A 26,252-nucleotide genomic window follows, 5' to 3' on the forward strand; every position below is an offset into this window, starting at 1 on the left:
AATTCAATGCACCAATTAAACCATCGGTGTAATGAAATCTGATCACCAATCTTACAACACCTATCCAAATATAATTGTGTTTGCTTGATGACAAGGACAACTGCACCTGCATGTGCAGAACAGCAATTTAAAAAAATATATACTTTGTTTCTACAAAGAAGAATTAAGATAATCCTTTTAAAATAATTATATCACAAACATTAGACAATGAGAAATAAAAAAATCTTGCAATCATCTAATCAATTTAGCGCATTAAATTTCGAGTTTGACCTTCCATGTTTTTTAATCCAAAGACTACATTAAAATGGTCAATATCTATAAACAATGTTGACAGAGTCAAACAATAGAGGTAAAACTAATACAGAGTCAAAATCCGTTTTCCATTATCCAAATTTAAATCGGTTCTCAATGACAAATTATCCATAAAGTTTTGGTGTGGTGACCATCATGCCATTGGTCACAAGGGTATTGTTATAAATCCATTCAATACTTATATATATATTTACACAATCAAAAGTATTAAATTAAGAACTTGTCTACGGCACAATTTATGTAATAAACTAAGACCTTGTATATAATTCCCTCTTGTTGGTCAGTTAAATAATTAAGTTATGGATCTCCAATACACAGATTAACACAAATCATTTACATATATATATTTGTCCAAAGACATCAAAGTTAGAGTTTATATCGTTAAACATATATAAATCGTTACACTTTAAAAGGTAGGCAAAATCAAAGTAAGAAATAATCCTCTTAAGAATGGGTGATATGTTTTCTAACAACTTCACATTATGTCCACTGTTGACTAATATGAATGAGATGTTTCTCTCACCTGTAAACAATTAAGTCATTATTTCTCTCATGGATTGTAGGTAATGGTGACATTTTTAAACATAAATGTCATAAAATGTGAGAAGGTCAACATTAACATATAGCCATACTACATGTAGAAATGCTGTAATATAGCATGTTGTTATCAAAGCTAAGTAAGGTCAATTCAACCATCAGTAAAGCTGTTAATTTGTTTATTTAGGTAAATCCACTTGACATGAAATAGCAGCAGCAAAATGGATGGTCATGTTTTTAAGATTCCATAATTCAACAAATGTTATACCAGTTCTAATCCAAAACTGCTATCAATAAAATAAATGCATGATAAAATTTGATGACTGTTTTATTTTGTTTATTTCTAAAAATTCTGAGATGGAATTAGTCAATATGAGGAAATAGTGAGATTCACATCATCACTAATGGTACATTAAGAAAAGATATACTCAACAAATATAGATTATCCATCAAAGGCAGGCACTTATACAGAAATTTTAAAAGGGGGGTTCCTACAGGAAATTGGTAAGACAATTTTTTTTAATGATTTCAACACAATTATTTTTCTTTGATTTACAAAGGAATTGGAAGGGGAATAAATGATATGTCATCCTAGAAAATGGTGTTTTAACAGAGTCTGTATCTCTTAGTAGTTATAATAATGTCAATTTACATGCTCTCTGACATTCTGTGTGCAGGTAGAAAAATAGTCTTCAAATATCAATTACTTTGTGAAAAATATCAAGCCTAGTGAAAGATCACTTAGAGATAGCAATAAAACATTTCCAATATTACAAACCATCATTACTTATATGATAGAAGATGTTGTTTGATTGCTAATGGCACAACTCTCCAACAGAGACCAAATGACACAGAAATTAACAACTATAGGTAACTTTTCATCCATCCTATTTTCATAATTTTAAATGACCATTTTTGGAACAAAATTGAAAAAACCACATTCTTAATCGACTTATTCTAAAATAAGCTTGGTCTCTTTAAGAGATACCTTTCATAAATGTATGCTTATTTCATCATTAAGAGCATAAAATAATGTGTCAAAACCATGTCTCTGGTTTTTTTTTAATTTTTACAGCGGATTACCGTGAGGGCATTCCAATGTATTGCTATTAGCTAGATTTCCATTTCATAGTTAAGGCCTGAAATAAAATATAGAGTGTGGATTTTTACTGCCTAGAACTTGGGTCGGGGTTTATCATGGTCACCATTTCATTTCCACTCAAATTTTTAAACTAATCAGAGCACTCAAAAAACGACCAAACTCCCTTCCAAAAGATTGAATGAAGTATCATACCAAAAACTGACTGAAACAGAAATCCATCTGGATATCAGAGAGTGACTTTGCTCATGTTATAATGTCATATAAGCAACAATTTCCATTTACAGATGAAAGATATTTGTTCTTTATTTTTCGTCTTCACTGCATAAAAATGTATTCTCACACCTCAAGGCTGCTTACAATATAGCTAAGATGTATATATCAAATATTTATTATTACTTTGTAAAATGCTTTCGTTGTAGATTGTCAGGAACAGTAATAAAGAGCATCAGCAGTCAGAGAATTAAATATCTTTATTACTCAATAAAAATCAATTCTACCACTAAAAAAAATTTACAGTAGAAAAGTTTTAACTGAAGAAATCAAGACTATGAAATTTCTTTCCAATTTTTTTTTATTATAATTTGTAAAATTGAAATGTTTCATTTTTTTGGGCAATTCAATGCCATCCATTTACCTATTATCAAAATGAATTATATCAAAATTTCCACTCCATATAAAAAGAAGATGTGTTATGATTACCAATGAAACAACGCTTCACAATAGACCAAATAACACAGAAATGACCAATTTAAGGTTGCTGTATGGCCTGCCACAATGACAAAGGCCAAAATGCATAGTCAGCATGTCATGTCATGCATAGCATCCTCCTTCACCTTTTTCAAACACAAAGCATATACAGATAGACCTAAAGTCAAGATTAAGAAGCTTATGTCAAGGGACGTGTAATATATACTAGTAATCCCTTTAAATTTATTTTAAATTCTCACAGCCTTGGACATACTTAAATGATCAACTGATTGATCTGGTGCTTAACATCCAGTTACAAATATTTCATGTAATGGTATATTTAATAGGTAGGTCCACAAAAGGTTCAGCCAGAATTAAGGATCAAAGATTCGGACTTCCACTAGAAAAAAGATGGTATGTTTGATATGAACAGTGCTTCACAACTTTCCACCTACACACCTGCTGAAGAGATGTAGTGTAAAGGGATCTGTTATGGTCAGAAAACTAGCCACTCTTCCTTCAGAATACAAATAAGAAATTTTATTCCAATTGAAGAGACTATTAGATGGAGAGTACACCATAGCAATTAATTACAGTGACAATGTATTACATAACTGATTGAAGAATGACAGATAATTTGTTAACCATACATGTACATGTATATCTACATATTACCCAACACAAAACATGACATTTAGTGACCAAATTTCTATTGGAAATGGCTACAAGGTAAAAACCCTCACCTCATTGAAAGTTAAAGATGGCCCATAGCACCAGTAGGAGCGGCACTTTTTGCAAATTGACAATCAGCCAACAACTGTATATGATACAGGTACATTGTTTACGGTTTATATTTCTGCAATCACCCAACAACCCATCCTTGTTTTCCCTATTCCCTTTCCTTCATTTCCCTACATACATGTATACATATATATGCATGCACCTAAGATTGTTGATGTATTTTACTTAATTCTGCAATCAACCTTTCTACTATACTAATACAGGTGTACAGATAACATGAAGCAATATTGTAACACTATGCAGTGATCGAAAGTATTGAAATTATTAAATATAATTTCTAAAGTTTATAAATGTATGTATTATTGTTAAACTACAAACGTGACTTTCTATTTGTAAATTTTTTAGCTTAAGGGATATTCAAGTTTATGACAATTGCTTTTTCATTCAGCAACGTTTGGTCATCGTATTTAATTAGACTTTAATAGTTTGGCTTTAATTAACCTAACATTAAGTATATGAGGCCAAAAGTAATGGTCACTTTTTAGAAACATTTTATTTGTAACTTTGGGCTTTTAAAAGTAAGTACCTGTCAAAGGTAGAAACAAACAACATTCTTTCTAAATTCAAGTCACGTTTGTAGATGTATAAAGAACTGTCCCTAACAAGACAGTTCAGATTGTAACTAGGCACTGAATAAAAATTAGTTCCTCTTTAGCCATTGGATTTATAGTGCCACATATAGGGTTGTTTTGGTTGCCGTGACCAGGGATCTTTACTCTTGTCAGAAAAGGTAAGACAAATTTTTGCATTTTTAAAACCGTTACTTTCTCACCATGGCTGAACAAGAGGGACAACAATTTGGGATAGCATTTCAAAATTTTTCTCATCAATTACAACGATTATCAATAAAGTTAGGGGCTCAAGGGGTAAATCAAATTATTCCAACATTTTCGGGCGATCAAGGTGAAATCAAAAATTGGATGAAAGCAATTGAAAAATATGCTATGTTGACAAACTTGGAACAAAACAATACAAAATTGGTAGCTTATCAGTCAAGCACAAGCTCGGTAAGCGATTTTATACATAGATCTAAGGATTGTAGTAAAACTAAACAAGTAAATGCTTTTGACCAAATTTCAAAGTTAAACAAACTAATAGAATGCTGGAAATGTAGAAGAAGAAAATAGATATCAGGGAAACTAGGACGCTCTCTTTGTTCCGAGGCCAACAAAGAGAGAATTAATAAACCAGTAATGACAAAAATTTATACAATTAATTTGGCAGGAAATCCTAATAGTTGCATCATAAATATTAATAGACAAAAAGTTTAGATCATTAGTTGATTCTGGAGCGGAAGCGTCTTTGATGCATTTTAATGTTTATAAATCTTTAGCTTAATTGCCAAAATTAAATAAAAAGACAGTTCAACTGAAATCAGTTAATGGAAATTCTCTTAACGTTTTAGGGTGTATAGAAATAGACTTTTATATAAGAAGTACAAAAATATCACGATTATTTTAATATGTGGTTTCGGACATGAACAGAAATTTAATACTAGGTCGTGACTGGCTTGTTAAAAAATGGAGTAAGGCTTTAGTTTGATTGAGGAATATTGAGAGTAGGAGATGAGTATGCTAATTTAGAGTAAGATATTCATATATCAAGTATTTCCAGACTTTCTAAAGTACATGCACATCTTAACTGCACTCATTAAAACGTGGAATAATCCAAAATCAAATGAAATTATAAAAAGTTAAGAAAAAAGCAGATTCGTTGTTCCACCGGAATCGAGCGTAAGTGAAATAGAGGTCGACAATGAAGCAAATGAGACATTCGAAAATAGGACCTCATTTTAAAATCGGTTATACAGAAAGAATAATCATATGAGTGAGACACATCTTCGGATGGAGATGAGATTCCTTTAATGGATTTAAAGAAGCGAACAAATACATGTATTCGTAATAAAAGCTTAAATAGTAAAGACGTTTTAAAGTAGTGAGACTGATGAGGATGATAAAATTCCTTTATTGGAACGGATATTAAATTCTGATGCGCGCGAAGAGTCGGATGTTACCGACATTTTTTCAGATGGAGAAAATATATCAGTTTATTTTGTAAAAGTAAAATCTGTATGTAAACAGAGTATAAATAACGATATTTTGTGGTTGCACCATGAGAGTTAATGTGCTCAGCACAAGACGCAACTATTTAAAATCATTTTAAGGTTTTATAACCAGAGAAATGAAAATTAGGTATTTTGTTTAATTGTAGGAAATGGGACGGACGGCTGGACATATAATTCTAACACTTCTTTTTGGTTTTGGCGAGTTGGCTTTCATATCTGACAATATTGTATTTGACAAAGTAAATACTGTTACCACCACAAGGTCAAAATGGTTGGTAACCTTCATAATTGATTTAAAACCTTTTGAAGGATTTTTGAACAGAATATCCCATGACATGGTAAAATCCTCTGCATTAGCACAAACTGTTTTAAGACGTTATGAACAACATTTTTATAATACTTTTGCAAATTTAGAACAAGAATTTAATCTGTTAATGGACATGCATCGTTTAATAACTGATACATTTGACGATTTCAAAACTTTACATCGACACAAACGTTCTGTTTTGCCGTTTATAGGCAGTGCAATGAGTTTTTTGTTTGGTACATTGACAGAAGACGATATTAATTTTATTAAGGGCAACGTTCGTACATTGGCACAAAATCAAAAGCAAATTTCACACATTTTAACTGAGAATTTATCAATTTTAAACGTAACTAGGCTAGAGGTATCTCAAAATAGAGACGCCATTAATAAATTATCAAGGGGGTTGCAAGATTTAGACATCTGGTTGGTTAATATAACTGAGGCTATTGAAAAGCAAATAATAGATTTGGAAAACTTTGTGCAAATATATATTCAATTAGATTTAATAACTGGGGATTTAAAACAATTAATCCAAAGAGGATTTTTCTATTTAGAGCATATAAAAGATCAGTTAAGCATGCTTTCATTGGGCCATCTTTCACCAAGTACAATAACACCAAATAATTTACAAGGTCTTCTTATCGAGATAAAAGATAAACTTCCAAAATATTTAGAATTGAGTAACGATCCAAAAGAAAACCTGTGGTTCTTTTATAGGTTCTTGACATGTTCCACTATCCTGTATGACAGTAGAATATTAGTTGTCATTTCAATACCTCTTCTCGATTCAAATAATAAATTTGAAATTTATCAGGCATTTAATTTACCAATGCCCATGCAAAAGAATCATACAAGTATAGGTATGGTTGCAAAATACGATTCGGACGTAGAGTACTTTGCAGTTAATGCAGAAAGGTCAAAATATGTTTTGCTTAAACAGCAAGAAATTCAATCATGCACAAACACTTTTACGAAATTTTGTAAAATTATAAGTCTTGTTTATCCTATTAAGTAAAAATTGCATAACTTCTTTGTTCTTGAAGAAAAATGATATTGATAAATATTGTTGTGTTGTAGTTGAACCAAACTCAGTTCTTCCAATGGCAAGTTATATATCGTCTGGTTCGTGGTTAGTTACCACTAACACACCCTTACGCTTTGCCATTGTTTGTGAAAAATATAAGCAAAAGACGTTTACTAAAATAATTAACCCTCCTTTGAATATTTTAGCGTTAAATGAGACATGTACCGCAACTAATGACTATCTTACGCTTTTGCCGTTTTATAGTAGACAATCTTCATATACTCTTGAGGATGATCCATTTACGAAAGTTATTCAAAATTATAATTTAACAATGTGAAAACTTTGGAAGCCATTTCATGACTCCTTACCAAAGTTTAACTTGACTGAGCTACCAAAAGAGTTTAAAAATATTAAAGAAATCCCAATGGATAATCTGATTTACCAATTGAAAAATTTACAAACCATACAAGAAGATTCAAGTTTTCCAAATTGGGTGTATAACATAATTTATCTAGTAATTTCTCTTTTGTTAGGTATTATCATTTTCATATTATGTAAATATAGAAATAAGTTACCTTGTTCAGTCAAACGAGGAAGTGGTTGCAAGATGCAGAATGTCGCCCCTAAGTATGACAGAGTGAGTAAACTGGTGTCGGCTAAGACCGAGGGTGATGTTAACACCTCCAGAGATGTTCCCTCTGCACCAATTTTAGACAACTCAAAGGAAGAAGTGGCTAATAATTTATATCCACTGCTAAAATTAGCAGAACAAACAGTGCGAATATAAATTGAAGTAATAGCATAAAACACAACGTGTAAATACTGAAGTACTATTCGATTATAACGAACAATGTTTTAAAACACTATACGATCACATATACTGACTTTATATTTATTCATATATATACAAACATGACAATTAACTGTTCTTTATACATTGTATATACAAATGGCGGAGTTATGGATGATGGAGTAACGATGTCGGAGTATGGATATCGGAGTATGGATGTCGGAGTAAGGATGTCGGAGTTTAGGATGTCGGAGTAAGGATGTAGGAGTATGGATATCAGAGTAAGGATGTCGGAGTTTAGGATGTCGGAGTAAGGATGTCAGAGTTTAGGATGTCAGAGTAAGGATGTCGGAGTTTAGGATGTTGGAGTAATGGATGTCGGAGTAAGGATATCGGAGAAATGGATGTCGGAGGTATGGTGGACGGAAACAAATCATGGACGGAGAAATTGTGGACAGAGAAATGGTGGACGGAGAGATGGTAGACGAAAATGGTAGATGGAGAATGATAGCATAGAACTTTTGACAATAAATTGAACAATTATGTAAAATTTATCAATTGATTGATTTATATAATATATATATTTATGTTTTATTTCAGGTTTCGTGTATTGATTCTTTATTTTAGGTATCTTTCGATCCTGTAGTGTTATATTTGTAGCAAAGAAATTTATGCTATATTTCTAGAACATTGGGGGGTATGTTACACTATGCAGTGATCGAAAGTATTGAAATTATTAAATATAATTTCTAAAGTTTATAAATGTATGTATTATTGTTAAACTACAAACGTGACTTTCTATTTGTAAATGTTTTAGCTTAAGGGATATTCAAGTTTATGACAATTGCTTTTTCATTCAGCAACGTTTGGTCATCGTATTTAATTAGACTTTTTAAATAGTTTGGCTTTAATTAACCTAACGTTAAGTATATGAGGCCAAAAGTAATGGTCACTTTTTAGAAACATTTTATTTGTGGCTTTGGGCTTTTTAAAAGTAAGTACCTGTCAAAGGTAGAAACAAACAACATTCTTTCTAAATCAAGTCACGTTTGTAGATGTATAAAAGAACTGTCCCTAACAAGACAATTCAGATTGTAACTAGGCACTGAATAAAAATTAGTTTCTCTTTAGCCATTGGATTTATAGTGCCACAATATACATATACTAGACATATAAATTCTCTTGGTACCAGAGTCTGTTGCGAGCGAACAGTTGTGTCATTTTATTGTTTACATCAAAAATTAATTTGGGGGTCCTCATTGCGTCCACATTTAAGTCAAGTCGATTTCTTTAAAAAACAAGTTCAATGCTTGGGATGAAAAAAACATGTTCAAACATAAATGCAGGATGCTTGAAACAGTAGTTATATCTTACTGAAGCTCGCATTACACCTGTTTCTTAGCCTAGTACAAATATCGCTGATATTTAAAGACACTAAACAGTAAATATTGCCTGTACATATCTACACTTTTAAATTTCTTCAACTTTCATATCATTGGCCAAGAAAGTACATAATTTCAAATGTGAAAATGTCAGCTAAATATGTTATGAAAAGCGTCTCTTATTCATTTCATAATATAAAACATAATTTTGACTCTAGACTGCAGCAAATAAAGTTTTATAAAGAAGATTAGAAAGCATTACTTCTAGTGTCATCATAAATGTCAACACTCCTTTAAAACAAAAGAGTATCTTTAAAGATATACTATTGACAGTTGTAAAACAGGCCATTGATTCTTTCACATATGTAAGAAGACATAAAATACATTTGTCAGGATCAGGTGTGCAGTTAAATTCTGTAGAAAATCTAGAAATATCCGTATTATTTAGCTGCTTTGAAAGTTAGACAATATTACACAATCCATGGCACCAGAAATATTCTGCTGTATTTTTCATTTTTTACATGTTGACAAAATATTGTGCTCAGTCCCATTTCTACAAACAAGAACAGATTCAATTTTTATACAACACATTAATATTAACCATATCTATTTGACTGCTGTTGAATCGATAAAATCTAGGATTATATTATAATGGGTTAAAAATTCACAAAAAAGCCATGCAAATATAAGCATGTTAAATTTTAATGTTTAAAAAGACCTTTAATAAGTAAAGAAACATGAGACATATAGTAGCATTAATCTAATAGATTTGACTAATGAATTGTGTTTTTATCACTTTTTTGCAAAAGTTAAAGAGAATTTTTTAATAGAATAATCAAAGATTTCAGGAAGTTCAGATATTATGGCTATAACACAGGCAATGAATGCTTTACTGTATATTTTTACTAATGCTTTCATTTAACACAGATAACATGTCTGTCAAATTTTCAATTGTAAAAGAGCTCTAAAATTTATTATAATTAGGCTCAAACTTAAAATAAACAAAAAAAAAGGTGGGCTGTGAAGCCATTAATTCAAAATATAAAAATAAATTAAAACATGACCCTAAATTGATAATTAATATCAATTAAATCCAGAAAAGTTCAATATTTTATATTTAAATTTGTCAAGGTAATGCTAAAATCTAAATACAGGATTAATGTGAAAGGCCCCAAACAAATATAACAATACATTGAATCATAATAACATATCTGTATTTCTTGTGTATTTCAGACTAGAAGCCATCTAATTAACCAATAAGATGATCATAAGACCAAATATAAATAAACAGACTAGCACATGCATTCATCATCTTCATATGACATTTTTTTTAGGTGTGTTTGATTTCCTATCAAAGATAATAAAATATCTGTAAATCATTGTTATAACTGTATAATATTGATGTTTTGTGATTCAAATCAGTCAATGAAATGGTTCTTCCTAATGGTTACCTTGCTACACTTCCCTTAAGTTATGGCAAGCTTGCAGCAAACAAAAAATTTGCAGGAACACAGAAAATGATGTTTGCAGATGTTTGCTGCAAGTTTGCAGAAACATCAATGTTTGCCATAAGATTGCCAGAAAGTTTAAAATAATAAAATGTTTGCTGCAAGATTGCAATAAAACTTTGACCATTATATATGTTTGCCGCAAGATTGAATAAAACTTATTTGAGAATGACTCCTGCCCCTTTTTTATGCATGTATGTATTTCCTTAAATCTTATGAGTTTGCAAGAATTCCTTCAATGACTGTTTGTATAAAGACAGGAATTGACTTTTTAAAAATGTTGCTGTGTAATTTGAAAGAGATCAATAGAATGTGTCTACAAACATGACATTGGTACATGTGTATTTCCTGCAAGTTTGCAACGAACAATTGCGGCAAGCTTGCGGCAAATATAATTTGCACAATTATGTTTGCAGCAAGCTTGCCACAAACTTCATTTGCATGGTAAAATGGTTGCGGCGGCAGCAAACTTGCGGCAAACATGCTTATTTCTCGGTAAGGGTTTTCAATGTTTTTAAATAAGGTTTAAAATGCTGAACATTACTTTTGACAAAATTGAACAAGACTGGCCGCCAAGAGCAAAATATTGTTTCAATATTGCTCCTTTATAGATGTTTGAAAAAAACAAAATCAAATCTTATTTCTTAGCTTAATTTACTAATGCCTCTTCAAAGCTAAAATGTTGAATTTAGATCTTGAACTTTATTAACAATTCTTGATAGTACTGTATGAACTACTGATTAATTTATTAAGACATTTTAATACTCAATGCATACGTACATATTGCCTTTTTTCAAGTATTAAATTGATGCAACCACATAAAAAAGCTAAAAATTGAAGCAGATTGGGTTTCAAACAAAGACACTTAGGCTTACAATTTAGTTAGAAAGACTGACACACCATATATATAAAGAAAATTTATATTTGAACAGCTATGTATGCTGCAAAATTATTTAAGTTCCTAATTTTGGAAAATATGATGTTTGCAGGGTTCCTTTGTGATAAGTCTTACCGTGAAGTTTCTCTTGGATCTTAAACTGCAAAAGGTGTTGATCACAGTAGATAGGTAGATTGTGTTTAGCTTGTTGAAAGTTATCTGGCAGATACACTGATTGAATATGGTACTTACTGGAATTTACCATTTGAGATGACCTTTCATCTTACATGTCTTTTTGACATTTTAATTTCTAAGTAAGATGTTAATTTCTGACAAATGTGAATCTAAAAGCCATATCTGATTTTTTTTCTTTTAATTTAGATCAATTAGTAAAAGATACAATTTTTTTTTTTTAAAAGAATGTAGATCATATCATTTATATGAGCAAAACATCAGCCTGTTTTGATACTATAGATCTACCAATTAGTATCAGGGACTGCTTGAGTCTTTTTTCTACCACTGTAAAGGGTCAACTACTGGTTTACAGTGGTAGAAATAAGATAGTCTACCTACAGTTTATGTTCAAACTCATTGGTGATTGACTGAATTAAAATAAAGCTTTTTTTACTTAATTATTTTGTCTTGAAAAAATCTAGATTCAGTGACAGATTCAGACCTCAAATAAATTTATATTAAACAAAAAACTTGTGAAATGGGAGACAACTCTAAATCATTTAATATGGGATTTACTATAACCTCATTGAAGTAAAGTCTATTTCAGAAAATATCTAAACAAGTTCTCCATAATTGTTTTTCAGAAATTATCAACAACTTTTCAAAACAATGAAATCAATTCATGTACAAATGTACTAAAAACCTTTTGTCAAATGAACAAAAAATCTAAATGCTTTTAATGAATGCTAAATGGAAACTATACTGTAAGAATATAATACTAATGAATTTATCAAACATTCAAGTTTTATTAAAAACTATGAAATGACATAAAGTTCAACTATGCTAAGGTGGTAATTGTCTATTCTTTTTAGAACTTCAAAAAAATATTTCTTAAATATTTGTTCTGCATCATTCTAATTTAAAATTGAAGAGATGTGGTAGATTTAAAAGAGAAAACTAAATTAATGGCCTTGTCTATTTTATTTCAATACGATTAAAGAAAAACAAATATGACAGACATGAACCAACTACTGCATTACATGCTCCTGACTTAAACCAAGCACAATACAATGTAACAGGGTCAGTTCAACCCTCTCCTAAAAAAATAGGCTCAAATAGCTCAACTTTAAAGATCAGAATGAAGCACAAAAAACATCTAACATAAAAACAACAGACACAAAACACTTCTATAATGAGAGTACTGGGAGTTATTAAAAGCTTGTTAAAAGAAATACTAATAAAAAATAATATTATCCCAGACTAAAGTAGCAATCAGTACACATCCAAAGGATTTATTATAAAGATGTTCTAAACAATTAGAGAAACTCATGACATTGAACAGTTCAAAAATATAAGTAAACAGTATCAACAGGATGTAGGATCATGAGAACTCATTACTGTACATATATAGCAATAAATATTTTGTTGTTTTTTAAATTTTCAAAAGCAAAATCAATGAAAGACAAAACAAAAATACATCTTTTTCATATTTTACCAGTATTACACCTGGAACCAGAACAAATAGTCACTCAGTTCCTGTGTAAAAAATCTAGTGCATATTCAGGAAAAAAATACCTGGACTTTGTTTTCAAACTGATAAGACAGAATAAGCTTGAGAAAAACAGTAACTAAATGTTAATTCAGATGTCTGTGTAATCAAAGTTATCAAGCATCTGAAAGAATAGATCAATTTGCTAAAACTGGGGCTATGCAACATCACAAAGACAATAACAACAGCATAAAAGGCAGAAACTTCCTTAAAAAAACAAAAGACATCTAGAGGTCAAAATAGAGTCTACGACAATAGACAGATGTCCATTCATTATATGTCATACTATAAATTGCCTGAAGTCTACAAAAGTTGTGAATGAAATAACAGAAACTGTCATGATTGGTCATCAACCAAACCACATAATAGCAACCTATGACAAAATACAACAAATGACCAGGTTCCTAGCACAATATTTGTTTGAGGTCACTAAAAGAGTCACACTATTACATTTGGTCATACATTTTATGTTTTCTTTCCTTTGGATTTTTATTGAAATATGTATAAAAAAAACTCAACAACCAACTAGATAAGTCAGATATAAGTCCAAAGTTCGGTCTTAATCAATGACTTCCATTGAATCATCCTTGGTTAAGACAAGTAGTAAATATACATACAAAGAGACCATCAAGATTTAGACAAGTACTTAATGTATCCAAGAGTGACCAACAAAGTTTTAACAAGCATTGAATAAATCTAATTGTTATCAAAGGTACCAGGATTATAATTTAGTACGCCAGACGAGCGTTTCGTCTACATAAGACTCATCAGTGACGCTCATATCAAAATAGTAATAAACCAAACAAATACAAAGTTGAAGAGCATTGAGGATCCAAAATTCCAAAAAGTTGTGCCAAATACGGCTAAGGTAATCTATGCCTGGGATAAGAAAATCCTAAGTTTTTCGAAAAAATTCAAAGTTTTGTAAACAGGAAATTTATGAAAATGACCACATAATTGATATTCATGTCAACACCGAAGTGCTGACTACTGGGCTGGTGATACCCTCGGGGACGAAACGTCCACCAGCAGAGGCATCGACCCAGTGGTGTAAATTGTTATCAAAGGTACCAGGATTATAATTTAGTACGCCAGGTGCGCGTTTCGTCTACATAAGACTCATCAGTGACGCTCATATCAAAATAGTAATAAACCAAACAAATACAAAGTTGAAGAGCATTGAGGATCCAAAATTCCAAAAAGTTGTGCCAAATACGGCTAAGGTAATCTATGCCTGGGATAAGAAAAAGTGACCAACAAATATCTGACATCAATCCTCGTGATATTGCTTTCTTTATTACAACTCCATTTTAGGTACACTTAAATACAAATTCCATGATGATTTATCCAAAAATATTTTAATATCCAACTAGAACAAATGCAAAGGTTTATAATATCACTATAAATGAAATCAACCAATTCTATATGACTAAGAGCTCATACATTCTACAAAAACAATTAGTCAACACCTACAAATTTCCTCTTTTCTTTTATGTATATAAATCAAATTAATGCTGGTACATTTATTGTATAATTGTTATAAGGAGTCAGTCAACCCACTACATTTTCCCACATAAATCATGTTATTAGTATAGTGTTTACTTCTTCTCTAATTAGACTACCCATAGAGGCCCTTATTAAGGCCACAAACAAAGTAACAAACAATACAACAGAACTGGTAGGTTTTACTTGTTATGTTGACAAGAGATAAAAGACTGGAAATTTGGATTGCAACTATGATAAATAGGCTTTGCAACAGGATCTACAGACACCTCACCAATTGTGTTGCTAGTGTTCTACAATGTTTATAATTCCATACAACTCCATGTAGTTCTTAAAATTTGATATGCTCCCAATTTTTGCTGCTCAAACCCAATTATTCAAAGAAAACTATATAAGTGGTCAACTTTACTACATCATTGTAAATGTAATAACATTATAATTCTTGTAGACAACTTTATCTAAATGATTAACAAATGACTTACAACTACAATATTGAACTGTCAGTCACGATTTGTTTTTCTGAAGGTCATCCCAAAGTCAAGCTTTATCATAATTTTGCATATATGAATGCACTTATTGCATGTTATCTTAAAGAAATGTTTGTACATGTATTCCAAATACTTCAATCAATTATTTATAATAAATAACATTTTAATTATAAGTTACAAGCTAAAATTTGAATAATTTAAGTATGTTTTTTGGTGTGTTTTTTTTTTAAACATTTACAAGAACAAAAATTAGGTGTTGAATTATAATTTGCTATAAACAGTCTATTTGGTTCTGTCAAGTCAAAATAAGCTCACAAAGAATTCTCATATAGAACTGTCCATTAGCTTGCAACCTAAGATGTCAACTACAGTCAGTATTAAAAAAAACAGCTGGCTGAATAGAATCTGAATTCAGACTATACATTTCATTCTATATTCAGACATGAAGGTATCGCTAAACTTATTTAAAAACAAGAATGTGTCCCAAGTGCATGGATGCCCCATTCGCACTTTCATTTTCTATGTTCAGTTGACTGTGAAATTGAAGTAAAAACTCTATTTTGGCATTAAAATTAGAAAGATGATATCATTGGGAACATGTGTACTAAGTTTCAAGTTGATTGGATTTCAACTTCCTCAATAAAGGGCTGGGCTTTAGCGCATGATACGCCCGTTGCTCTTTTAACTTGTCTTTTAATGAATTTATATAAAATGTTATCATAAAATGATATATGACTCAGGGACAGTTAGTATCTCAGGGACTGCTAATGTGCTTTCATCCTTGCAACCATTCAATAATAGTACAAACGTATGACATTCATGGAACCTATTTTTTACAAGAAATTTAATGTTTTAAATTGAACTAAAGATTTTACAAGTTTTATGTTTTCATCAGATTTTATTAAGTATCATTTGTTACATCAATAGATATAAACAATTTACCAAAGTTTCATGGACATTGGTGAAAGCCTTTTTGAGTTATTGTCCGAAGTGTTAAAAATCCCCCTTTTTTTATAAATAAAGCCCCATGTATCCAAAACTTAAAATCTGAAATTTTTAAAAATTGAAAGGGAGCTTACATCAATAGATTTAAACAATTCACCAAAGTTTCATGGACATTGGTGAAAGCCTTTTCGAGTTATTGTCCGAAGTGTTAAAAATCCTCCTTTTTTTATGAATAAAGCCCCATAAATCCAAAACTTAAAATCTGAAATTAAAAAAAAAAACGAAAGGGAGCTTACGTCAATAGATATAAACAATTCACCAAAAGTTTCATGGACATTGGTGAAAGCCTTTTTGAGTTATTGTCCGAAGTGTTGAAAATCCCCCCTTTTTTATGAATAAAGCCCCATAAATCCAAAACTAAAAATCAGAAATTAAAAAAAAACGAAAGGGAGCTCACGTCAATAGATATAAACAATTCACCAAAGTTTCATGGAAATTGGTGAAAGTGTTTTTGGGTTATTGTCCGAAGTGTGGACGATGGACGGACGGACGGACAACGGTATACCATAATACGTCCCGTTCCGAGCGTATAAAAACTACCTCAACCAAAAACCTGAAGCAGGACAGACGAGAGGACGGACGAACACACAGACAAGAAACATAATGCCCCTCTACTATAGTCTATAATGTAGATGGAGCATAAAAAAGATAAAAAGTTAAACGTAGATAGTGATAATATTAATATATTGAAAAGACAGAAATTGGTCGTTGAATTTAGGTTTGCATTAATTGCATGATAGTAAGGTGACCACTACTGCCAGTTCAGATTAAAGCAAAAGAAAATGCATGGCATGGCAGATGGAAGTCTGACACTAGCAATAACAGCTATATTGTTGACACTTTAATTTAGAAAAGGGTCTTTCCTTATCTCCTTATTTCTACTCCTATTTCAACCCTTTCTGTGTAGGTTTTCTTACTGTCTGGTTTATGGGCAATATGAATATATTGTTTGTTTTGTTTAAGCCTATATGTTTATATATAAAGGAGAAGTTAAGGTCATACTTTATGCTTAACTGGACTGTGAATTCATCAAGACCTCTATTGACAGTCCAGTTGTTAAGATTCTAATCAAAAGCTTAATGCTCTATATGATCAGAAATTCTGTCTTGTTTGACCTGAGGGTAAATTATTAATGAACTTGTATTTTTTGACCTTGTAAGGTTTACAAGTCACCTTACTGACCTTGTACATTTAAATTACAATAAGTTAATCATAGTATTTCATCTTTGTAAATAGAAAGTTAATGGTCTATCAAAGATTTCGCCTTATTATTATCTCAATTTTGAGGTAACCTTTTACCTTTAACAAGACTATCAACTTGTTTTATAACTTTTAACTTAATTGTTTAATTTTGTTGCATAATTTGTCACCAGTTTCATTTAGGTCAAAGTTATTCACTACTAGTACTTAGCAGATTTAATTTCACAGACAATTAATCCCTCTTCAATAGTTTTTCAGGAGATAGGTTGATCAAAGATGCTTTTTGTGTTTCATTAAACCGCCCATTTTTTTCTATCTTTATGAATCATTTGTTAAAAAAAATTCTAAAAGAAAAAGAAAAAAATTCTTGGATGGTAGCAACTGATTATACTATATATGATACCAATACTATCGGCCCAGATCCAGAGGGGGGGTCTGGGGGTTTGAACCCCCCCTTTTTTGGGACGATCAATGAATTTGAATGGGAACATGTGATTGGAACCCACCCCCCTTTTTAAAATGGCTGGATCCGCCCCTGTCTATAGTGTTACATGTACATCCATGTTAAGTCTTTGGAGACTAATTGATCCCCACCAGTGTCCTGTTAGAGTATGAATCAAAGGTATATAAAAAAAACTATTATTCTAGCAAAGAGGCTAAATAATAGAGGCAAAACTACTTTACTTAAAAATTATTTTCTTCAATTCTCTAGAAATGAAATGAAAAATAACCTTTATCTGGGTCTTTTATAGCTGACTATATGCTGTATGGGCTTTGCTCATTGTTGAAGGCCGTATGGTGACCTATAATTGTTAATGTTTGTGTCATTATGGTCTTTTGTGGATAGTTGTCTCATTGGCAATCATACCACATCTTCTTTTTTATATTTATCAAAAAGAAAAAAGAATAAAAATCTGTTTGCTCCTCACATTATTATATTCATGTCTTTAAATAGGATATCATAACAATCAGAAAATATGTATTTTTTAAAGGATTACTGCCACTTAGTCAATATCTAGTGCCAGACTAAGGATAGATTGATTTTCCTAGGTAAACAAATATTGTTTTATTTTAAATGAAATTTCATAGATCATTATCTTACATGAAATATTTTTAAATGGGAAAAAGAATCCGTTTTGACATAGCTTTATAAATGGCATATATCTGAACATTGTTATTTATTGATTGGAAGTATTTTACAATATTTGTTTAAATAAATTGTGAGTTGAGCTATATGTGAAACCATGTTTAAATTAATTACAGAGAACAATTCGCCCTTTACACCCTTATTCAGGATTATCATTTTAATACTTTCACTCTTTCAGTACAACAAAATACCATACAACACAGTCTATTGTTGTCTCAATTGTATTTTTTATATTCAATAGTACAGACATCTAAGCTCTATTAGATATATTCAACTCAAGAGACAAGAGTTGTTTTTTTTTACTGTTAACAACAGTCCTAGGAGATTGACTTGGTACAGACACAGAATGTGGAAAGGCAAATCATTTTTAAATGCACACAAACTACCCATTGAGTATCTAGACCACATCTTTCAATCACCAAAATAGTTGACCAGAATAAACCTTTACTCCATTTTCAAATAATATTCTTATTACAATACATAAAATGCAAGTTCAATATCAATAAGCCAAAATAAGTAGCATACTACACATATGGCTTAAAATGAAACTAGTTCAAAGGTTACCAACGAAGAAGATTTCTCTCCTCAGGGACAACATATTACATCAGGCAAGAATGATAACGCACCAATACCTAGACTGACATATAATATTGAGAAAAGTCAAATCTTTATAAGACTAAATTCTAATTATAGCTATAATATGGAAATTAGGATCTATCTGGTGTTATGTATCAAACATTAGAAGATCACTTTAGTTAAAGTTTTAAATATCTTATACCCTTGAAATATTCTTGTAAGTCATTGAAAGGTGAAAAACATATTGGGTGCTATTAATTCTAACTAAATTCTGCATGAATTTTTTTGGAAAAGGAAGGAGATGACACAAAGTGGTCACACTGAGTCTAATAAAGCCCTGGAAAATGACTAAAAGACTAAGAATATTTTAGAAAACACTACTAAAAAACTTGAGATTGAATTTCATCAACCCGAACAAAAACCAGAGTGAAAACTTGTGTCCCAGAAGAACCAACTCAAATCCTTCCCCACTAGCAACACCAGTCATGTTACTCCTGATACAATATGATGATTTTTTACATCAGGTGATAACCCATGCCACACATTAGAAGAGGTAACTCCAAGGCATCATAAAATCCAAAAACAATTTGATCGCAATCAATAAATTCTCTTAACTTGACAGATGGAAATTGAGTTCCGGAAAATTAAAACTTACATAAGATAATTCATAAATGTCTTCATAACAGTTATTCTATTAAAAGATATATAAGGATGTACTGTTGGAAATCAATTTAATTATGTATGAATGATATTAAGGGAAAACTTGCATGAGATGTTACATATTTCTTTATAACAGTAACTCTATTTTTAAAAACCTAAATAAGGATGCACTGTTGGAAATTGATTTAATTATCAATAAAAGATATCAGTTTCAGTCTGATGACTTTAAAAGCTGTTACTCTTCATGTCATATTGAAAAGTTACGGATATGTTTTTTACTGAATTTTTTAGGTACAAAAAGTATACTAGTATTACATAACAGGAATTTGGGGTATTGCACTAAAGGTTATTTCGATATCTATTTCAAGGTTAAGATAACTTAGTATCATAAAAAAGCAATTCAAATTTTATATACCAATTGTGATAAATGTTTAGTATCCCATATAACATTAACATTAAATATGATCAGCTCTAGTTCTCATTGTTTATAACATTTCACAGTATAGCTAGTTTAGTGTTGTTTCCAAGTGTAACTCCATTAGTTTTGTGAAGACAATAAATAATTAAAATATGAATCTCTACGACTAGAGACAATAAGAAGTGTATTTTGACTTTAATTCCATCTGGGTCAAAACCTTATTTTTGACTTAATAAGTTTATATGATAATGAACATGTGAAATAAGTTTCTAGTTCAATGTAAACTCAAGGTTAGCAACCTTAAACCAAAGCCTCAATCTGATACAAGACATACAAATGAAGGAACATACGGACAGGCTAAAGGGGGGAAGGCGCCACAAACAAGAAAAAGATATGTTTCATATGGTTATATGCAGGGCATAAAAACTTCAATATTTCTAGGTATGATCCGATTAAAAAGCCAAGATACTTTTCATTCATGAAATCCCAAGGTCATTATATTCTGATAGTATCTATCAATCTTTTGGCAATAAAAGCTGGATCCAATGAAAAAACATTTTAACATTTGGCAAGATACAATAGGCACTTCTATTCAACTTAGTGTATAAGTATTCTATTACTGATCAATGTAACAGGAAGAGGGAAGAGTACTGACAAATTAGTTTAATCAGTTCTGCCATTGAATGTTTTAAATTGTTTTGTATACCATTTTTAAGATTTCAATTGCTCAATATTTGATTTTCTCATCCCTGATTATAGTTTATAGATGAGCAGACTAGAGACCATTACTATGTATATATTTAAACTAAATCATTGAATGATTTATACATCAACTTTCAAGCTTTAAAAGGGGATAACAAATATTCACTGGGGAAAAAATTGTAAAACTTATTTAGAAAACTCAGAAAGCAGCTAGTTTAAAGAAAACTTGAGACTTACCGATTCTACTCTGGACCGTTGCCTATGCTGGAGGACTTCCTTTGGAGACATTGGAGAACAAGGATCCCATTTAGTTGACACAGTTTCTATCTTTTCCATTTTAGAAAATGATTAAATCCAAAGATAAAAAAAAACAAGACAAGAATGAATTAAATCACAAGATATTGAATTAAACCACTGTCTATTGAATTAAATCTCCATTAAATTCTTTCAGTTATTCACTATATATCACACAATATTTCAAAACTTAAAAAAATAAATTCACTTTTTCCTGGAGTTATAAATTGTCTAAATAAGAAATTTAATACGTTATTGAAAATCAAACTTGCATAAAGTTTAAACGTTAAATTTAGTCGTGTTCAATCAATCATACTCCAAATTGAGAAAAATTGACACACTTCATTTTAATTATTGTCATAAATCCTAAACACTGGGAGAACATCATCTGTAGAACTGCATTGTGATATAGTGGAGTAAAAAGAAAAGGTTCACATCTGAATGACTCCTGTATTCAATAATAAAACTATTTACATTAGATAAAATGTTTCGGCTGTGTCAGCTTAGTATACTTCATTAACAATTTCTTGTTTAATTTTTTACAGGTGATAAATAACAAGTAGAAAGGTAAACTTTGATTACAATTATAACAAATTACTACACCTATACGACAGGTAGACAAACCATAGTGGTTATGGCGTAATATTTGTTTTGCTATAGGTCAATAACGTCTTGCTAATAAACTTGAAAGACTTGGGTCTACTTCTGCTTCTGGCTCTTTCTTGCCAAAATTAAACAATGTTTTAATCTGTATGCTGAATGTTTAATCTAACAAAATGTCAAAATAAATTCTTTTTCCAGAATATAAATTTATGTTTAACCTTAGAAATATGTTTTTTGACTTATGTGGTCATTTTTATTTAGTACACACATGCTCATTTGGATATGTTTTTAAAAGGTAATAATTTTTATGCATGGACTGTTGAATAATTGATGAAACCTAGCTACTTATATCCAGGATGTGATATATTTATGTTGTGTCTAATAGATTTGAATTTCTACAGGCAATAAACCACCACTCAAGGGAAACGAAAAGATAACATTATCCTTTTCCTTCTGTTTTACATATAAAAACAAGAGTAGATGAAATGTCACTTTAAACCCATATAATGCTAATCAGACTTCTTGATAAACTGTTCTAACAAAAGGTCTGAACTACCTTTTTATTTAAATTTAATACTGTTTTTAAAAGATGATACAGACCTGAAAGTTAAATTGACAGGCGTAATAGCTTTTTAAGGCCTTTGGTGTAAGGCTAATCATGGTCATGTGTTCATAGACTTTCAAGATATAACTCTGACTCAGTTTGATCAAATGTTTCAGAGAATAATAAGTTGTGATGATTTTAATCAAAGACTAGAAAGACAGATGAACAAGAGACCATCATTGGTTACAATTTTTCTGATGAACCTCAGCTGACCACAAGTTAAAATAGAACTGGACTTTATGCTAACCAAATATATATCTGTCGACCTGAGTGCATTACCTCCCAATCCACCTGAGTGCATTACCTCCCTGTCCACAATTGAATGAGAGATGATATTGTACAGTAGATTTAATACTTCTTATGGTTATGGAATAAACAAATTATAGTGTGTACAAATTTCATATTAAAGGATTTACAAAGCTATTAAAACTCAAGTTACTGCGACACATATGAAAAATTGCATATAGTTTAGAAGAAGAAGGCCCATAGCTCTGAAACAATATATCTGAAAATCATACAAATTTTAAAGGCATCTAGTATTTCACACTTATGGAAATAATTATGTTTGTGATCACTAAACCATGAAAATAAGGTCAGTCAGAGAACCCTGTCAAACGGACACGACCTCCTTAAAATCACATCATTCTAAACTATAACTCTACTTTAATTATTTCCTTTACATTGTAATATTTGTGTTAATTTATTTATGATGTTTGTTGTTTTTGTCTGTATACCTTTATTCTCATTACAGTTTAACAGCCAACACAATTAACTTTAAAGTCACAAGCTCTGTAGCTCAATTTGAGATGGATTCTGTTGGCTTGCAGAGAGAAATTTTACAAGTCAGAAAGCAATTTTACAAGCCAATGCAGTAGGACTTGTGGTTGGTTTATTCAGAATATAAAGCATAAATGTGTTTACCAAACAAGAATGTGTCCCCAGTACACGGACGCCCCATCAGTGGACCATGGAAATGGGGGGAAATCTCTAATTTGGCATTAAAATCAAAAAGATCATATCATAGGGAACATGTGTACTAAGTTTCAAGTTGATTGGACTTTAACTTAATCAAAAACTACCTCCACCAAAAACTTTTACCTGGACCAAAAACTTTAACCTGAAGTTGGACGCAAGGATGGACAGATGAATGAACAGATGGAAGCACAGACGCACAGACCAGAAAACATAATGCCCATAAATGGGGCATAAAAAAAGAAACAAGTACAGACATACTTAGTTTTTCACAAGTAATCTTGAAACAGACTATACAATGAAATTTTGTCACATGTGACCATCTAATATTTCACCATTAATCATTCCCTATTATAAGGCACTTTCAATTGATTAAAATAAGAATATATATATAGTTCAAGGACAAAAGAACCAAAATATATATATATATATCAATAACTCTGTGCAGGACTTTTGATTGATAAATATGTAAATAACTAAGAAAATAAAGATCAAATTTTTAATTTTCTCAAGTACAAAGCATGAAGGTTATAAAACACTTCATCGAGAATGAAACATTAATATACTTATAATAATGTAAAAAAAATAAAAACTAATGCCTTTAGTCTTAATTAATAAATATCAATCTATAAATTTCCAGATCTATTAGAAAGAGAAAAGAAATTATCATCAAAATAAATATCACTTGATATTGCCTCTAGACTCTAGCTATAATTTTAGATCGAGATATACTGATATAAAAATAAAAAGTTGTAGCATGCTTGCCCACAAGACAGCTATCCATCAGGGACCCAAGGATGAGAATGTACTATACTGTCTGCAAGTATGAGGAAACACATCTAAAAAGGGTCCCATTTTACTCAAATAAAAAGAAAACACAATTGTCTTGATTTATGCAAGAATCCAGGCAATATAATGTCCACTCTTTTTCATTTAGTAACTTACATCTACCAATGATCAATGAACTTGCTTCAAGAGATGATACCGCTGTTCTCTTTATTTTTTTATAATCTAACATTGGCTGACGTTGTTTTGTTTATCAGCTCATAGACATAATTTGGTCATGTGACTTTTGTCATCAACATTTTTTCATGGTTTTCTCTAGTTTAAAATGGAATTTAGAACTATGTTATAAGAAATTACTTTAAAATTTTTTGCTGTCTATTTGAAATAACATAAAAAAATGTGGTGCACACTTTAAATAACACTCTAAGCGGGTCATTAAGTGTGCACCACATTTTTGATGTTATATCTTCATCAACAGAAAAATTGTAACAGTCATTCCTTAAATACATATGTTTTTTCAGTATTATTTTTCCCTACTTCAGAGGTTAACATCTAGTAGTAAAAGTACTTACCATGATCCATACTAGCCTGCAACAATCACATATTACTTGTTACCATCAAAAAACTTGCTTGTCTTTTATATGTAATGGTTCTCTGAAAGACACAGAATAATCAGTAATTTCAATATTGCATATCTGATTTGCATTTAAAAACAGGAATAGAGTTGAAATATTGAAAGCCTCTGCATTTGTTTGCACCTATCTGAATCAGGAATCTGATGTTCAGTAGTTGTTGTTTGTTGATGTGCCTCATAAGTGTTTATCGTTTCTTTTTTTATATAGATAAGACCATTGGTTTTCCTGTTTGAATGGTTTTAACTAGTCATTTTGGGGCCCTTTATAGTGTGCTGTTTGGTGTAAGCCAAGGCTCCCTGTTGAAGACCGTACATTGACCTATAATGGTTTACTTTTACAAATTGTGACATGAATGGAGAGTTGTCTCATTAGCACTCATACCACATCTTCTTATATCTATTGAAAGTCAAACATCGTGATTTTTTCCCCTTTATTACAAACCTCTAGGAAACACAAGAGTACACAGTATATTAGGACAGTATATTCAATATTTGGAAGACTTTAGCTTATGATAAAACATAAGAATTGTATGTCAAAGATTTACAGTTATATAAATGACACCCCAAAGGCATTTTGACATCACAATGTGGTGTTAAACAGTAGTCTTCATGCAATAAGTCAAGCTCTAAATAAGCAAGTGTCCAGATTACAGAAAAAGAGTGAGTAAACTTCATACTGACCAAGTATCAATCTGTCTACAATACCAAGTTCCCTGAAGAACAAAAAACATTTTATTTAGATATTATATGTCATTCAAATACATGTATATAAACACCTGAATCAGGATGCAGGGATAAACTAATTTGAAATCTCAACCCTTCCTCCTTTCAATATTGCTGAGAGGAATAAGAAAAGGAACACAGAAGGTAATATTTGATTGCTTTGAGATAGGTACATTGTATCTTTCATCTTTTTGTTAGTTGTCTTTTATTCTCCTTGTTGATCTGATGACAATTACAATTTTTCCTTATTTTAAGCCGTGATACCACAGTTTTTTTTAGCATTAATTATATTATTTGTTTTCTCTTTTAAATTGTTACACATTTCGTCATGTCTATGCCTTTTATAGCTAATTTTCTGTATAGGTTTTGCAAATTGTTAAAAAACTTTTGATGATTTATAGCTGACTACTTCCAAGTCATTTGGTCTCTGGTGAATAAATGTCTCATTGAAAATTGTACCACATCTTCTTATTTTCATACTGCATAAGTCTGTTAAGAAAAAGTACTTTACTCTTTTATACCAGTATTAGACAATGAAATACAACAACAGAGCTTTATTTATTCTAAACAATTAAAGATAAAACCATATCATAGAATGTTCACAGTTACTGTTAGTAAACTCAACACAGAAGGAGCCTAGATATATGAAATCATCCAACAGTCAAATATTGACAGTTGACTATATACACCTTGGTCTATTAATTCTGAAACATAACAATCAATGAAGGTAGAAACCTAGAGTAATTGTGTACATTTCATTGAGAAAAACAAAGGAAACATTTTCTCTTGTTTAAAACTATAAATAAGCTACTTTATATAATT

The 26,252-nt window shown here is 30.7% G+C and overlaps 1 protein-coding gene across 2 annotated transcripts in view; it reads right to left on the reverse strand.

The window, feature by feature from the left end:
• LOC134706871 (5'-AMP-activated protein kinase subunit gamma-1-like) overlaps positions 1-24,711 on the reverse strand; it is a 170,114-nt gene extending 145,403 nt beyond the window's left edge. The window contains exons 1-2 of one of the 2 annotated variants that reach the window (XM_063566196.1): positions 24,646-24,663; positions 21,052-21,141 (exon numbers count right to left, since the gene is read on the reverse strand). In XM_063566196.1, coding sequence (XP_063422266.1) covers positions 21,052-21,141; positions 24,646-24,648 — 93 coding nt within the window. In that variant the 5' untranslated portion in view covers positions 24,649-24,663. Of the gene's footprint in view, positions 1-21,051; positions 21,142-24,645 lie in introns of both variants that reach the window. The other variant, XM_063566201.1, reaches the window with a different exon arrangement.
• Between the last annotated feature and the right edge of the window lie 1,541 nt (positions 24,712-26,252).

The sequence above is a fragment of the Mytilus trossulus genome, chromosome 2 (assembly GCF_036588685.1).
Source record: "Mytilus trossulus isolate FHL-02 chromosome 2, PNRI_Mtr1.1.1.hap1, whole genome shotgun sequence".
Taxonomy (NCBI): Eukaryota; Metazoa; Mollusca; class Bivalvia; order Mytilida; family Mytilidae; genus Mytilus; species Mytilus trossulus.